General features: G+C 47.5%; 1 protein-coding gene across 11 annotated transcripts in view; it reads right to left on the reverse strand.

Annotated features, from left to right (window-relative positions):
* The window catches only part of PRUNE2 (prune homolog 2 with BCH domain), a 105,144-nt gene extending 90,690 nt beyond the window's left edge, over positions 1 to 14,454 (reverse strand). For all 11 annotated transcript variants that reach the window (XM_045288605.1, XM_045288602.1, XM_045288610.1 and 8 more), the window contains exons 1-2: positions 7,455 to 14,454; positions 6,035 to 6,797 (exon numbers count right to left, since the gene is read on the reverse strand). In XM_045288605.1, the coding sequence (XP_045144540.1) occupies positions 6,035 to 6,797; positions 7,455 to 14,298 (7,607 nt within the window). In that variant the 5' untranslated portion in view covers positions 14,299 to 14,454. The remainder of the gene's footprint in view (positions 1 to 6,034; positions 6,798 to 7,454) is intronic.
* Between the last annotated feature and the right edge of the window lie 2,850 nt (positions 14,455 to 17,304).

The following is a 17,304-nucleotide window of genomic DNA, read 5'->3' on the forward strand; positions in this document are numbered from 1 at the left end:
GAGCATTACAGAATGCTGGATTGTTAGACCAAAGTGCTGTTGTGTTGAGGGAGTACTTGAGTTGAGGCCCAATGTCCATCTGAAGCCTTAATTCTTAACATATAGACATGAGTACATAGTTCTATTCTCCTCTCGTTATATATATTTACATATATACATGCCTGTATTTAGACCTCTATAAATGTCCTTTCCCTCCTGGTTCTTTCCTCTATTTCATTTTACTTTCCTCTTGTCCCACAACTATGTTTAGCCTTCATTTGGGTTTAGAAATTCCTTGCTGCTACATTGCCTTTGATTAAGCCCCACTAGGCATCCTACAACCTTCCTTTCATTGATTTTAGTTCACTTGCTGTTCCCTTGTCCCTTGGTTCCCCTCCCCCTTCCTTTCTCCCATCTCCCCTTCTCCCATATCCCCTGGAACCATTGGTCCAGTTCTTTTCATCTCCAAATTATTTATCCTGCCTATCTTATCTAGATAGACAGCTACATTAATATGTGCAAAAATCAGGCAAAGCCAAATAAAACAACAATGGAAGTCTTCCTGCTTTCAAAATAGCTGGGGAGCTGAGACAGAAGGAGGCTGGGTGGAGGCAGGGCAACGGACTGATTTATTACTCTCTGCCATGGAGGCCTCAACAGGTGCCCCTGCTCTGTCTTAACTCACTAGCATTCAGAATGCACAGAGACTGCAAGGCTCAAGATGAAACCCCAGCTTCTCCACTGTCTAACAAGAATCCTGAACAGGGGATTCACCCTTCGTTTCCGCACGTATATAATGCTTACCTCATACAGTGCTCAGTGTAAAGTGAGATTGAATGTGAGTGCTTAGACTTGGCCCTCCAAACTCAAAAAACCCACTGGCATCAAGTTGATTCTGACTCATAGTGACCCTACCTAGGAGTTCCAAGGTTGTAAATCTTTCCAGGATCAGAATAGCCTCACCTTTCTCCCATGGAGTAGTTGGGGGGAGGGGGGTTTGAGCTGTCAACCTTGTGGTAAGCAGTCCAACATGTGCTCAACCATGCCAGCAGGTCTCCTTCTTGAGTAAAAACTCAGAATGGGCAGCTCGTCATAGCTTGAATTGGAGTTCCTTTACTTCTCCATTTCTCCAGGCCCTGGATATAGAGGATCTGGGCCAGAAAGTCCCAGTGACCTGCAGTCAGAGGCCTGGTAGCCTGACTGACCTTGAATTGAGTACTGTTTCTGTCCTTGGGAAAGTTATTTAAGTTTTCCAAAGTTCATTGTCTTCATCTATGAGATAAAAATTAAACCATCACCCAAGCCCTGGCAGCATAGTGGGTTATATATTGGGCTGTTACCCACAAGATCAACCCAATAGCTGCTCGGCAGGAGATGAGGCTCTTTGCTCCTGTAGAGATTGATAGTCTCAGAAGCCCTAGGGCGTTCTTTCTGTCCGTACTGTACAGTCACAATCAGTCACCAATGACTTGATTGATGGTAGTGGGTTAGACTATGACCTACCTCACTGACCGTCTGGGAGGAATCCATGGAAAATGCATGCAGTGACTTAATGCCTGAGGGTACCATGAAACTTAGTAAGTGGTAGTAGTCAAGGTGGAGTCCCTAGGTTAGTAATAAACAGTTAGCACACTTGGCTGCTAACTCAACTATTGGAGGTTTGATTCGACCCAGGAGTACCTCAAAGAAAGGTCTAATGATCTACTGCTGAAACAGCAGTTGGTGCAAACTGGGAACACAGTTCTAGTCCAACACACAGTTCTGATTTAACAAACATGGGTTGCCAGGAGTCAGAATCAACTGGACAACTGGTTCATACATAAGTACACCTGGTTCATGCATATATACATGGACCTTGGTCACTAAGGGTCTTAAGTGAAACTGCACGCCATCTTCCATCCACTTTTCCACTGGCTTCATAACACCCCAATTTAACTTTGAATGACTAGAAAGGCTGGTGGGCTATTCCCCAGCAGTGGTTCTCAAACTTCGGCATGCCTCCAAATCACCTTAATGGACAAGCACACAGACTGCTGGGCCCCATTGTCAAAGTCTCTGAGCATTTGTATTTCAACCAAGTGCCCCGAGGATGCTAAGGCTGCTCATCTGGGGACTCACTTTGAGAACCCTTATGTTAGACAATGCTTTATCTTCCCCAAACTCAGCCAAGAACCTTACACAGAAAGAAGATTCCAAGTGCATTCAGAGCACATTATTTGACAACTTAGCTACAGGACAAATTATTAGTAGGAAAAATGCCAGGAGGAAATGTGTGGCTCCTCCCTCCAAGATGAACAAGTCTGTCTTGGAGGAAGAACATCTAGAATGTTTGTTAGAAGCAAGGATGGAGAGTCTTGGTCTCAGGCACTTCGGATATGCCATCAGGAAGGGCCCGTCCTTGGAAAAGAGCATCGTGCTGGGTAAAGGAGAGGGCCAAGGAAAGGAGGACTCTCTCAGAGATGGTTGCACACCGTGGCTGCAGCAATGGCTATGAGGATGGTACAGACGTGGGCAGGGTTTCTTTGGGCTGTTGTACATAAGGTAGCATCCACCCTGACTTCAGGGTATCTAGCAACAATAAAAACTTCCCAAATTTTGGGGAAAGTTTCATGGCTGCAGGGGCTGAGCAAAAAAGTTTTTTTTCTTGGAAGAAAAGGTACGAGTGGCATGATTGAATGGTGTCATCCATTAAATTGCAGGGACACGTGTACAATGAAGACCAGGAGCCAAGTAATAGCGCAGCCAACTCAAGGGTGCCTGAGTTCGGAGCTCAAGCTGTGGCAATGCCAGCAGGGCTCCTGGGATCCATCTGCTCCTCACTTTCTGATAAAGACGCTGGGCTCTCTCTGGAAGAAAATAGCTTGACAGAAGACGAAAAGATTAGGCCAACCGAAAACGGCTGGATTTCTGAAGCTGCACTTAAATGCCGTAGAACATTTAATTCCTTAGGTCACTCCACTTGTGCTCAGGATACACCTACTCTTCTAGTTTTGGGGGGTGTGGGGGTGGTTACTTTCCTGTTTTTTTATCTGGAGGAGGAGCATGATGGGCTGCTAACTGCAAGGTCAGCCGTTTGAAACCACCAGCCTCTCTGTGGGACAAAGACGGGGCTTTTTACCCCCATAAAGAGATGCAGTCTTGGAAATTCACAGGTGCAGTTCTACCCTCTCCTGTAGGCTCTCTCTGAGTTGACACTGACTCGGCGGCATCGAGTTTACCCAGAACTGCAAGTTGTGAATGGCAAGGCTATTCTGGACAAATTCTATATACACGCAAACTAAGTTAGTCGGATTTAATATTAGGGGAAGACTTGAAATCCTCTAGCTCTACCCACTACTTTACAGATGGGGAAATGTAAGCCAGAGCTTAAGGCTGACATGTATGACTGGTTAGCAGGAGTCAGGCTAGAATCCAGATTTCTTGATTCATAATGCTATATACACACCAAATGAGGACGAAGGTCTCATTTCTCCGCCAGGATTTAAGGAGGAACAACGTTGTGCACTCCACCCCTTCAATTCCATTTCTTTTCAGAGTTAGCCTGGCTGACCCTGGAGGCGGGAGCATTTCACCGGGATAACCGAAAGGAAATGAAGAGTTCTAAAGAGTTTCAGCAAACCTGGAGGTTGAGGGATGACTGTCTGTTCCCTGCAATGATACTGGAGTCCCTGGGTGGAGCCGCAGGTGAAGTGCTTGGCTCTGAACTGAAAGGTCGACAGCTGAATCTCCCTAGAGGTGCCCAGGGAATGACACCCTGTAGAGCACACACAGGGTCCCCAGGAATCAGAGCTGACTTGATTATAACTCATCTAGTTCTCAGTATGCAGGCCCTCAAAACCCGTAGATGAATGAAAGAATGGTTGACTCACTAATTTTGGTAACAGCTTACAAAACATCCAGCTAAGGAAAGAACCAGGAGGTAAAGGACATTTATAGAGGTCTAAATACAGGCATATGTAAATATATTTATATATAATGAGAGGGGACTAGAACTATGGACTCATATCTATCTGTTAAGAATTAAGGTTGCAGATGCACACTGGGCCTCGACTCCAATACTCCCTCAACAAAACAACATTTTGGTCTAACAATCTGGCATTCTGTGATGCTCACCTACCCAACACGATTGCTGAAGACAAAATGGGTGCATGTGCAAATGTGGTGAAGAAAGCTGATGGTGCCCAGCTATCAAAAGATAGAGTGTCTGGGGCCTTAAGGGCTTGAAGATAAACAAGCGGCCATCTAGCTTAGAAGCAACAAAGCCTACATGGGAGAAGCACACCAGCCTGTGTGATCATGAGGGTGTCAATGGGATCAGGTACCAGCCATCTAAGTCCCAGAACAAAACCATACCCAAGATGAATTGGAGGGGGGCGGTACATGGAGTGGAGACCCAATGTCCATCTGTAGACAACTGGGCATCCCCTCACAGACGGGTCACAGGGAAGAGGTGAGCCAGTCAGGGTGCAGTATAGTACCGATGAAACGCACAACTTTCCTCTAGTTCTTTGGTGCTTCCTTCCCCCCATTATCATGACCTCAGTTCTACCTTACAAATCAGATTAGACCAGAACATGCACACTGCTACAGATGAGAGACCGCAACACAGGGAATCCAGGATAGATAACCCCCACCCCCAACCAGGACCAACAATGAAAGTAGAGATATCAGGAGGATTAGGGGAGGCTGGTAGGAGAAAAGGGAAATTGATCTCAAGGATCAACCTAGAACCCCCTCTCAGGGGGAAAAACAATGGAAAAGTGGGTGAGGAGCGACGGAGGATGATGTAAGACATGAAAATAGTAATCTATAACTTATCAAGGGTTCGTGAGGGAAGGCGGGTAGAGGAGGGAGGGGAAGAAATGGGGAGCTGATATCAGGGACTCAAGTGGGAAGAGAATGCTTTGAAAATGATGATGGCGGCCTATGTGCAAATGTGCTTGACACCCTGGATGAATGTATGGATTGTGATAAGACATGTAAGAGCCCCCAATAAAAGTATTTAATTTTTAAAATGTGCTGAAAAACTCGGCTTATCCACGATTACATGCGTATTCCACAAAAACAAACAAACAAACCCTTCCAGACAGTTCTTTCCCATTAGGGAATGACTGAGGCAGCTTCAAAAAGTTCATGGGAAATTCCCATTTTCTGTCGATTCCTTTTGCCCTCAACTTTCTGAAGCCTCTTGTATTCCACACTGGGATTGAGACTTGCTGTAGGGTCTGGTGGACTCTGTTAGCACGTGATCCCTGTTGCCCTTGAGTTGATTCTAACACGGGGCTGTGCCATGCGTATCAGAGCAGAACTGTGCTCCACAGGGCCTTTAATGGCTGGGCTTTCAGAGTTCACCAGGCCTTTCTTCCAACGTACTCTGGGTGGACTCCAACCTCCAACCCTTAAGTTAGCAGCGGAGTGTGCTAACTGCATCACCCAGAGACTTCACTCCTAAAAGTTAAGTCCTTTCATAAAACTAGAAACTCCTATTAGTAAAACGTGTCAGTCTGAAAAACCAAATCAACAAAACAGAAAACACACATGTATACTTCAAAAGTATTGAACTCCAGAGTGTTTCCTCTTGTTAATTCATTGTAAATGAGTTACAGAACTTTTCAGAGTCTCAGGTCTTACTCACTTCCCTCTCCCACCGTCCGGCCAGGGGGTGTAAAATGAAGATAATAATACCTACCATCTGAGGGTGGTTGTTAGCAGTAACTAAGTTAATGGGTGTTAATTGCCTTGCATATAGTAGATGTGGACTAAATGGTAGCCCCCCTCCTATTTCAACAGCTTGTTTTGTAAGAGTAGGAAGTAAAATGAGTAGATGGGGTTAGTGAGATAGAAGGTTGGGTATGAAATTCTGGAGAGAACTTGAAAGGGGTTTTAGGGCTGTAAATGGACACAAATCATCATTAAGATGATCTGAAAGCTGTTTTTGTCGGTGACGTTATTTTTCAACAAATACAAGCAAAGCTATAGTCCATAATCTTTTGTTACTTTCCAGTTCCTAAATAAAACGATTTTCAGAAAAACATAAATGTAACTTTTTGCTTACCCATTTGGTCGTGGTTTGCTTGGTTCAAGGAACTCTGTTTCCTCCTCCATTTCTGATTCAGGGATCACGGTCTTCCGAGACAGCTGTGGTGAAACCATTTCCCATTCACTGTCGTGGGCGACAGCCTGCAACACAACAGCCTCGGGCCCAGCCCTGCTTCCGCTCTTGCTCTTCCTCGACTGGCTGCTCAGAGCAGACGTTTCCTCCTGTACTGAGGCCTCTAGAGGGTTCACTTCTTCTAGAACCTCTATCTGGTAGCCTTTGCTTGGACTGGGATCTGAGACTGACTCTGTCGCCTCTGCAGACTTTCCAGACCAGGCGATCCCAGCTCCCAGCTGCCTGGGACCTCCTTCTGACATGGGCTCACCAACCTCGCTGTGGCCCACGACCATCCAACCGTGGTCTTGCCCTGGACTTCCAGGAGAAGACCTCTGATCATCTTGGAAAACCCCTCTTTCTGAAGACTGGTCTTTTTTTTCATTTAAAGAGGCTGACTTAAAAATGTCTGGGACACTTGGTAACTGAGTTTCAGAGTTTGTGGGAGAGTCTTCTAATCCACATGTACTTTCTTTTCCCTCCCAGGCCTCTGGATTTTGAGGTGATTGTTCTTCGTGGGTTATGAGAATGTAATCCACGTGTAACGCATGATGCTCTTCATTCTTCTCTGTGCATCTCTCTTCTGGGTATTCGGACTTTAATTGCTCAGGATCTTTGGTAAGAATTACTTTTTCTTCTTCCAACTCGAATCTCCCCTTATGGACACCTGGAAGTGGAAGATGGTGAGAAGGGGAGGGTGAGATCGGATGAACACATTCTGTGATTGGTGAACTATGCAAAATGGATCCATTTTAAGAGATACTGTAAGAAATAGTTTTCTTTTGTGGATCTGTTTCATTTTCTCCTGCAGTAACAGAAGAACAAACAAATCTGTTTTGAAAGAAGTGCAGCCAGCATGCTCCTTAGAAGCAAGCATGGCAAGACTCCATCTACTTTGGACATGTAATCAGGAAAGACCGGCCCCTGGAGACCTCACGCTTTATAAATCTGAGGTCACTGAAGAGAAGAAGACTCCCAAGGAGATGGATTGACCCAGTGGCTGCAACCATGAGCTCACACCTAACTACTCTTGTGAGGCTGAGGCAGGAATGAGTGGTGCTTTAATCTTCCATACAAGGGGTCTCTCTGAGTTGCAGACGACTTGACAAGCAACAACAATAATAGCACACACATCAGGGATAATTACTCGGGATGCATTCCGTGTTACACTGTCACTTGGGACACAGGTAAGCACGCACGGGTAAGCAAATAAAGTAATCTGTCTACACACACGGATAAAAAGAACTATCTTACAAACGCACTCGGGGAGTGGATTAATTAAAGCCGCAGTTTCTTAGCCTTCAGAGGGAGGGCTGTTTCTTACCGTTTGGTGGTCCCATGTCTCCACCTGCTGGTGAATGAGAGTCATCTGTTTCCACATCCCAGTCGGCGCCATCGGGTGCAGATGAGTCAACCTCAGAGCCTCCTTTCACAGGCCAGGAAAGGGACTCGGTGTCTTCAGAAATGTGCAGCGCCACCAGCTGGGCTCCAGCTTGACTGCTGTTGGTCTCTGGATGGTTTTCCTTGCCTCTTCGATCAAGCTGGGCAGAAAGTAATAGTTCTGGGACCTCATTCCCTAGAGACTCATGTTCTGCAGGCCCAGCTTCCTCGGTCTTTTGAGCACCAGGGGTAGGTTCTGTGAGATGGGACAAATCAAAAGGGGGTGTAAAAGGTGTCACTGGTGCCTTCAGGACATCTTCCTCGGAAGGAGGGTCAGCATCATAGAGAAAGTGATCAGGCCCTTTCATTAAGTCTTCATCCATGTTCGGGCCCATTACATCATATTCAAAATCACCCCACGAGGCTTCCGATGAGCAGATATCGTGCTTCCCTGCATCTCCATCAACTGGTGTCTCGGGATTGCCTTCTGATAATGTCAATTTACTCATGTCGTCAGTTGTTCCTGTGGATGTGTTGAGACCAGAGGCATCACTGCAACTGTGGTCAAAGCCAGGTGCCTCGAGGCACATATCCGAGACCAGCAGAGTACCAGGGACTGAGGCAGGGCTCTCTGTAGCTGAAGGGTGCTCACGCTGGCTTCCAGGAGCAAAGCCCTCTGGGAACCCATGGTGATTGCCATCCAGAGAGGGGTCTGGGTGAGTCACGAAAATATTGGTTCCCACAATTTCAGTGACTGGGACCGTTCTGCCCAAAGGTTCCAAGGCTGGTGCTCCATCTGAGCTTGTTCCTTGTAAATCTGCATTATTGTCATCATTTACTTCCGAAGGTTCCAGAGAGACTCTACAAGAGGCAAGCGGATACACGCCATGCCTATTTGTTAGTTGGCTGCTTTCAGGCAGTGGGGTGCAGGCATCTTTAGAATATGGTCCTGAATCATATGGGACACATGTATGCCCAGGCTCCTGACTAGAGTCTTCATCCGCCTTTGGCTCGATGACATATATGTCCCTGGGCTCGGCTTCAGAGCCCATCCGAGTGTCGGGGTGGTGCTCAGACTCCTGCTTTGCTTCAGGGTCATGGCATACATCAGGGCTGCTGGGAGCCTCCAAGTTGCTATCCTGGTCATAGTGCGTCAGTATATCAGGATTTTCACCATCTGCTTTCAAACTGAAGGGCTGCTTCGCATCTATCCACAAATCAGGGGATGCAGAGGCCAGCTGCCCAGCCTCCTGGAAATTGCCATGTAAAATATCTGGAACGAATGTACCCCGAGAGCCCTCACTAGGGGCAGAGGCCTGCCATCCTGAGCCTGATTTATTTATCAATTGACTAGGTGCGCTGGCAACAGGGGCATTTTCTGAGGCAAGGCTTGAATTTGTCATTTCACTGCTGGGTGATTTTTCTCCTGCCCACCAATTTGTTTCTTGGCACTCAAACGTTGCAACGTGAGACATAACACATTCATTCTCACCTGTAAATGTTGGGTATGGCTGGTCCCTGTCTGGCCCTGTGGGATCCTGACACGGCTCTTGGGTATATGTTTCAGAAGCGAGTTCATCGCCCGCTGTGGAGATGAAGCTTTGCTCTCTGGGGTCGCTTTCTTTCGTTTGGTCCAGTGTTTCTAGTTGGTTACACTCATCAGCATCTGAGTCGGGCTCTTTTGGCTGAATGTTCCAAAGTAGTTCATGGGAGTCCTTCCCATGACTGTCCAGAAAGGCGGACTGATGCTTAGTCTCGAAAGGGTTAATGCACGGTGTTCCCATGGGCTCTGCACCATCATGAAGGGGTACTCCCCAGGGATCTACCTGTTGGTAGGCTGAAGAATTCATCTCTAACACATCCATCGAGTTTGAAAGTTGCCCTTCACATGTCTGCTCAATTGCTCTGCCTTCCTGTGGAGAGGCAGCCCACCACTCCACACTCTCAGCTGAGAAGCCAAGCACTTCCAAGGCAGAGTTGTTTGCAGCCCATAGTTCAGTTTGGGGAGATGTTTGCCATGGAGTATCCCGTATGTCCACTGTTTCAGTAGAAGACTTTCTCTTCCCAGCCACTGCTGCCGTCTGCATTTCACTCTCCTTTCGTGGTGAGATAGGACTGTGATCAGGGTTGCCTTCTTGATCATCACAGAGTGGGTTTGACTTACTCCCTTTCTCTGCTGGTTCTGAACCACCTATGTATTCAAAACCTTCCTGAGTATTGGGATCAGCTGTGGCCAAGGGTTTATCAGGTTCATTCAGTGACTCTAATTGTGGTGAGTTATCCCAGAGATTGGAGCTACTTTGTGGATCATCTTGGGAAGAGTCCGACTTATTCTCACGCTCTCCTGGTTCTGAACTGCCTACATATTCGGAATATTCAGATACATCGAGACCAGCCTGGGCTAAGAATTTATCAGAATCATTCAATGAATCTAATTGTGATGAGACATTCCAGTGACCAGGACTGCCTTGTTGGTCATTGTGGAATGGGTTTGACCTATTCTCATCCTCTGCTGGCTCTGAACGGCCTGTATGTTCAGAGCATTTCTGACCAGTGGGATCAGGGGTGCCCAAGAACATACTAGATTTGTCCAAAGACTCGAATGGTGGTGAGAAATTCCAGTGATCTAGGCTACTTTGTTGATTGTTGTGGAGTGGATTTGACCTATTCTCATCCTCTTCTGGTTCTGAACTGCCTGTATGTTCAGAACATTCTTGAATGTGGAGATCAGCTGTGGTCAAGGACTGATTAGAGTCGTCCAATGAGTCCCAAGCTCTGGATCTACTCTGAGCATCTTGGCAAGTAGTCAAATGGATCTCTTTCTCCACAGACTCTTCATCATCTGCACAATCATCATCAGAGCCTGAGCTCGTTGAGATGGGCCTGGCATCCCGTGGCTGCACAGTTTCAGAAATGTCACACTCATTATTCTCCTGATGGCTAATCACAAGATTTCTTTCCTGACATGCACTTGAATATTCAGAATATCTGCCTGTTTCAGGGCTGGATAAAGAGGATAAAGAATCACCATCTACGGAATAATTCCAAATCTCTAAAAATGTAGGTACTTTGCACTCAAAGTTCTTTTCAAATCCTTCCATTCTGTTTGTTTCCAAGGCCCTCGTCTCAGTAATGACTTCTCCTTGGCCACCAGGGGGAACTACCTCGGAGTCTTCCTGGTTCTGTCTACTCCAGTCCTCTTGATTCTCTTTAGCGTGCTCAGGGCTGGCTGGGTGACTCCAGGAAACCAGTGCTGCTGAAGAATCATTCAGATCTGGGCTAGATGCACTGGAATGTGCACATTCACCTTTACCATTCTGACCGGGTGAACTCTCTTCTGGAAGGCTACTTTTGATACTCGTCACTTCAAGATTCTTAGTCTTCTCAGCACTTGTGCAATTGAACTGCACATCATCCTCTTTCAGGCCATCCCCAAGGCTTTGAGGAAATCCACGAGGTGGCCCTTCATTCCTTCTCTCTGGCTCCAGAATGTTCCCCTCCTCCATTTTTTCCAGATCCATTTCAGATAAAGTTACATTTTCTGTTACACTCATCCTTCTGGTATCTTCAGTAGACTCGCTCACATTTCTGTGGTTCAGGGGCCACTTTTCACAGGTATCTTTTGCCTGCAGGTTAGTCGTAGACATTCCTGTTTGGAAATCATGGGAATCCAGATGGTAAGATCCCTGCTCCTGCTCTAAGTCTCCCTCTGGTTCCTCGGCCTGAGGACTGGCCGTACCCGAAGGAGAGCTGACTTTGCTTGACTCCATGCAGATTTCTGGATGCTCGGATGCTACTGGAGAGGAAAGTTCCTGCTCGGCTTCTCCTTCTCCAGAACGCTCTGGGGCACTGTCCCCCTCCGAGCTTATTACCTCCTCCTGCAGGTCCTCTCGGTCAGCAGCTGCACCGACCTCATCCACACTTCCACTCTGCCCAGAGCTGTGATCCTTCCACAGGTCTGAATGTGGAAGATGCCCTGGCTTCTCAAGCCTGATCACCAAGGGGGCGGCATCATCCTGCAAGGGTCTCCTCCTCACGTCCTGGTTGTCAGGGTCAGGTGTAAGCGATTCGGACTGACCGACTTCACAGGGATCAAGCGCATCTAGGATGTGATGGTCCTGAACATTTCCTGATGAACCAGGACTTTCAGGAACTGATTTGCTTTGCTCTGAATCTATACTACGTGATGAGCTGGGTAGCATTAAGGATGACATGTCGTCATCTCTCATGACAGAATCCCAAATGCTGTTTGCAACGAGCTGTCCACTTTTCTCTTTCAGTGTAAGATATTTATTGGCAGCAGGGTCCTTGTTGGGTTGAGAAGAGGCAGGAAGTTCCCAGTCTACCTGATTTGCTTCTGGATACTCCACACCCCATGGTTCTAGCTGTCTCACTGAAAATCGGGTTTCTGATTCAGTACCTTCTACCACATATCCTTGTGTTTGGCCTTCACTGGAGACTGCCACCCCTCCACTGCAGTCATCCCAATCCAAGTCGTTGTCCACATCAGAGATGGTGGCAGTGGACTGAGTGTCCTCCAGAATGACTCGGTTCCACAAGTCCAGGTTGTCAGGCATCCCTTGCCGGGAGTTGGTGCTGCTGTGTAGAAGTGTGAGTTGTCGATTGGTCTCATTGTACAGCTGCATCATCCTCGGGTCCTCATAGCTGGACTGGCTGCTGTCCCCAACGTCACCCTCCACCGAGACGTTCGCATCATTTGCGTGCTCGGGCTGCTGGAAATCCTGATCTGAGCTATAAGCCATGTTTGTCTCAGAATAGTTACCTGTATGTGGCGAAGCCCACATTGCTAGATTCGCAGGTCCTGAGCTAATTCGATTTCTAGGGGACTGCTCTGGCGATTGAGGGGGCATTTGGGCCTCCTCAGTGGTGGAGTTAGAATTTTTCAACTCGAAGCCTTCCTCTTTATCAAATGGCTTGTTTGCAGCTTCTTTTTCATCTCCAGCAAATGTTGGCGATGTGTAAGAGTCAGAGGTGGAATAGTTGGTGTCCAAGGGGGAGGCCACAGAATCCTCACCTAAGTTGGATGCACTGTAATCAGAGCATTTGTATAAGAAAGAATCTTCCCAGGGAGCTAGAATCTCTGATCTCCCTTTCTTGACGCTGTTCTCAAAAAGGTTCCAAGAGTCTAGCTTTTCATGCACCTGGCCCCGGCTGTTGGGGCCCACTAAACCGCCCTGATCTTCCTCTGGTGGCTTAGATGGACTCCATGCCCAATGCATATTCGAACAGGGGTTTCCAGAACTGGAGTGCCTGTTCTTCCTGCCCCAGGTTTCTGAAGCGGCTTCATTATTCTCCCCACCAGGTGCCTGGTCTACTAGGTCTTCTGAAGGAAAAGAGAATCCCCTTTTTGCCATGGCCCCCTCATCCGGGTTCATCACAGCAAGGGCTTCACCACTCACGGGGTGCAGATTCCAGGTCTTTTCCAAGGCTTTAGTATCACCTTCTTGCCCAAAGGCACTCCAGGCAGGGAATGCCCCGACCGCCCCGGCTTCGCTCTCATCTGCAGGGTTTCCCCACGGCTCAGGCATTGCCGTTGGGGATTGTTCAGAATGCCACAAAGCAGAGAAGTCTTCTATCAGGTGGTTTGGTCTCAGAGGAGAAGCATCCGGCAAATGGGACTTCTCAGTGGGCAGGTTTGGAAGCTGCAAGTTCTCTTCGGTTTGGTCTTGATTCTCACTGTTACCTCGTCCCGGTTGGCCAAATTCAGAGTGCCAAGTACCTGATTTTGAGAATTCGAGATTTGGGAGCTGGAATACAGAATCAGAGGATCTCCTTTCTGCGGGACTTGGTTTATGGCCTTTCCATGACTCGGGGCTCTGGAAAACACATTCCTGTTCACTGGAACTCCATGCATCTGTCATATTTTTAGGGTCAATATCAACACCCCCCCACCAGCTGCTGCATCTCACACGGGCCTTGGCTGGTTTTGTGTGGCCACTGTCGACTACATTGTGCCTTCCATCTTCTGACTCGAGTGGGGCTTGTTCTTCAGTAGACGGTGAGCTTTCTACAAAGCTGTTCGTAGGTGTTGGTGGAATTCTCTTTCCAATATTTTTTAACCTTTCTGGTGAAGGAGAGTCATCGCTCATAAAATCTGTCACATTCACATTTCTTTCAGAGTTACCCGTGGGACTTTCTTGTCTCTGGGAAAACTTCTCATCAAATTCGACAAGGCTCTCTTTGCCAGCTGTGGACAAATAACTAGCCGGGTGGATCTCTATCTCATCAAATCCCTTAGGCCCAGTGGGGAGCTGTCCTCCTGAGGAATCACTGTTGGGGAAGAAGTCATCTTCTGGGGAGAAGTCAGCAGAATGGGAAGATGGTTGGGATTGCTCAGAAACCATGGGTGCAGGGTCAAAGTTGAAGATATCAAAGTGTTCGCCGTGTTCTCCTGACCGTGCATGCTCCTCAGCTACTGCCCCTTCAGGGATAGGGCTATAGGACTCAAATCCTGGGAGAAGGCTGTGGTGAGACCCAGCACCTTCTCCCACTGGGCTGTCATCACTGAGGAACACTGAGCTCTCCTTGGACGAACGGCTGCTTCTAATAGTGGCCAGCCCACTATCTGGGCTAACGAGGTCTATGTTCACATCCACCTGAGCCTGGTTAGAATCACTGAGATCCGGAGGCTGTTCGATAAAATTCACCGAGCTGGGCTGTGGCTCTATGTCCGAGCCATACAACTCCATAATCCCAGAAGACCCCTGGGATAGTGGAGCGCTGCCTGCGACAGCCTCTGTGGAGGACGTCCGGCTGTTGGAGACCATCTCTGGACACCTGCGGTTGACGACTTCCTTGACAAGGAGAACAACTTGGTCACAAGTCACGGAAAGGTTCTCTTGCTGATACACCAGGATCTCGTCACAGCCACACTCCAAAGGCTCCAGGTCCAGGTGAGGGCTCTGACACTCCTCCAGTTCACAGCAAATCTGTCAGGAGGCACAGAGGGGTGTGTGAGCACCTGGCTGCCTTTGCTCTTTGTAACGGGTCTTCATACATGAACTAATATAAATTCAACGTATGTTCATTTCTTAAAAACAAACAAACAACCTCAAGACAACTAAGAGTTGTGCAATGTCAAACATGCAAAGTGCACAGCAGAGTAGCTGCCCAAGTCTGACTCTTCAAAGTCAGAGTTAATGATATTTAAAACCATCAAAAGCCTTTCCTCAGTGTAATATAATACCATCTTCCAACAAGAACAAAACTCAAGTTTGAAAGAAAAGAAAAAAGCAGAAACGTTGGTTCAGTAGCATCAAGACTAGGGGAAAGTGTTGGATTAAGGCCAGGGGGGAAAACTTCTCTTTAGGCGCAAGCAGTGGGAACCAGCTTTAACCTCTAATAGCTTCAGAAGGCAAAGGATGAAAGAGGAAGAAGCCACCAGGGACAAAGCTTTCCAAGTGTCATTGTGGTCAAAGTGACCTCCTGTAGGGAGTAGAGACGTGGAACCCAGAAGAGATGGACACAGAATCCAAAGCTGACTTGGAAGACAGAGGAGACGTCAGGACCATCATCAATATGAGGCTAGCAATAGACTGTGGGACTCTGGATTTTAGGAAAAGTCTGGGGTCTTTTGTCATTCCAAGCCTTGAAAATGGCTCCACATGAGTGGAATTCATGTACATAGTGATAAAAAGAGGAAACCTGTTTCGATTGTCATCAGTTTTGACCCACGGTTACCCTGTAGGACAGAGTAGGGCATATGGATTCTAAAACTGTAGACTGCCCCCTTGTTCTCCTGCAGAACAGCGGGTGGGTCCAAACTGCCCACATTTTGGTTAAGAGCTGAGCGCTTTAACCACTGCCTCCCATGCCAGGCACAGAGCTAACATATAATGAGCTTCACCTCATTTTACTCAGGGAGGAAGTAGAAGAGATGTTTCAGTGAGGGCATCGCCATCAATAGGATGAAACAAAATGCATCTGAGCTGTTGAATGGAAAACTGATCTGCTCTGTAAACCTACTTCCAATTCATAAGAAAAAGAAAAAGAGAAGGGAAAAAAGGCTGTAGAAAGCAAATGTCACCTCCCCCCAAAAAACAGTCTTGCTCTTTGTTCTCATGTTACCTAAGGAAAGAAGACACAGAAGGTTAAATGACTTATCCAACAACACACAGCTCAATATACTGAGTCCAGGTTTTGAACGCAAGCAGTAAGGCCACAGAGGGTGACCTGACTGTGCCCATCAGAGAGGGATGCCTTCAGAGCAGAGTCTTGACCACGAATCGCTCAAATCCGAGGGTACTCAAGAACAGCCGCCCAGTGTTGCCCAGAGCTAACACAGTGTCAAAATGAAGGTGGCTCAGAAGTGGGAGAACAAAACTCACACGTGCCTGCTCGTATCTGGACTCGAGAAAGCACGGAAGGCGTGTGAGCGTGCCTGTGGTTATACATCTCCTCAAAACAAGCTCACTGCTATGAATACATTTTGACTAATGGGGACCCTAGAGGACAGAGCACAACTGGCCCAGTGGGTTTCTGGGACTGCAACTGTATACAGGGGTAGAAAGCCTCATCTCTCTGCTGCAGAGCAACTGGTGGTTTTGAACCGCTAACTTCGGAGCTAGCAGGCCAATGTACCACCACTATACCAGGCCCCTAGTTATATATTAAGAGAGCCAAAAAGACCTCTTGGAGGACAGAAGCAAAATATAAAGTTGCAAGCAGAGTGGAGACCTGGCCTGCAGCCGTGCGTGAACAAATGAGGTATGTTACACCAATGCTATTGACTCAGGGACCCACGGGGGCTAGAGCAGAACCTTGGCCCCATGGGGTTTCCAACGGCTGAGTTTTCCGAATCACCTGGTGCCTTCTGTCTGAGGTGTCTCTCAATGGACTGGACCCTTCAACCTTTGGGTTAGTAGCAGAGAGCCTTAACCACTTGCGCCACACAGAGACTGTAACACATTTGTGAGGAAAGATCCTTTCTATATCCATGTAGCCCACATGATCATGAAAAATGCATGTTCACGTGTTAATTATTAAATACACCTGATTTGGCCTAGCCAGCGGCCTGTTTTGATAAATTTGCTGCATTATTTTATTATTCCCAAAGTCTTACGTGAAAGTCTTAAGTTAAAGTAGAATACAAGTAATCACCCGGGCAGAATGTTGGTACCTCAGCCAACGCTGATTGAATCATCAGCTTGCCAGTCACTAACTCTTGGGCATAAACGGGGACTGCTTTGAGCTGAATTATGTCCCTCAGACTGACAGGTTGAAGTGCTAAACTTTGATACCTGTGACTGTGACCTGGTTTGGAAATAGGGTCATTGAAGAAACTATTCGTTAGATTAGCATGAGATTGAGCTGCGGTGGACCTTGCTCCAATATGACTGAGGTCCTAACAAGAAGAGCAAAGGCCAGAGAGATAGAGAGACACAGAAAGCAGGGGCCACATGCAGGCAAAGGCAGAGAATGCAGTGACCCATTTACATGTCAGTGAACCCCGAAGATTGCAGGGACTCACCAGCCAGGAAGAGGCAGGGAAGTAGATTCCCACTCGAGACGTCAAGGAGCACTGAGCTGCCTACACTTTGATGCTGCGCCTGTGGCCTCCAGAACCATGAGGCAGTGCCTTTATTGTCCACCCTCCCAGTCTGTGACACTGTGCTGTGGCAGCCCCGAGACATACAAGGACTAGATCTTGTCAGCGTTTGTCATGTAGCAGTAGCTACATATAGCACTCCGTAAGAACTTGCCCTCCCCAGGTGAGAAAAATATGAAGCAGCCTATCTCTGTGGATTCAGTCTAAAAAAGAAATGGATCTGGCA

The sequence above is a fragment of the Echinops telfairi genome, unplaced genomic scaffold (genome assembly GCF_000313985.2).
Source record: "Echinops telfairi isolate 266 unplaced genomic scaffold, ASM31398v2 ScPeMD7_22;HRSCAF=79, whole genome shotgun sequence".
In the NCBI taxonomy this organism is placed as follows: Eukaryota; Metazoa; Chordata; class Mammalia; order Afrosoricida; family Tenrecidae; genus Echinops; species Echinops telfairi.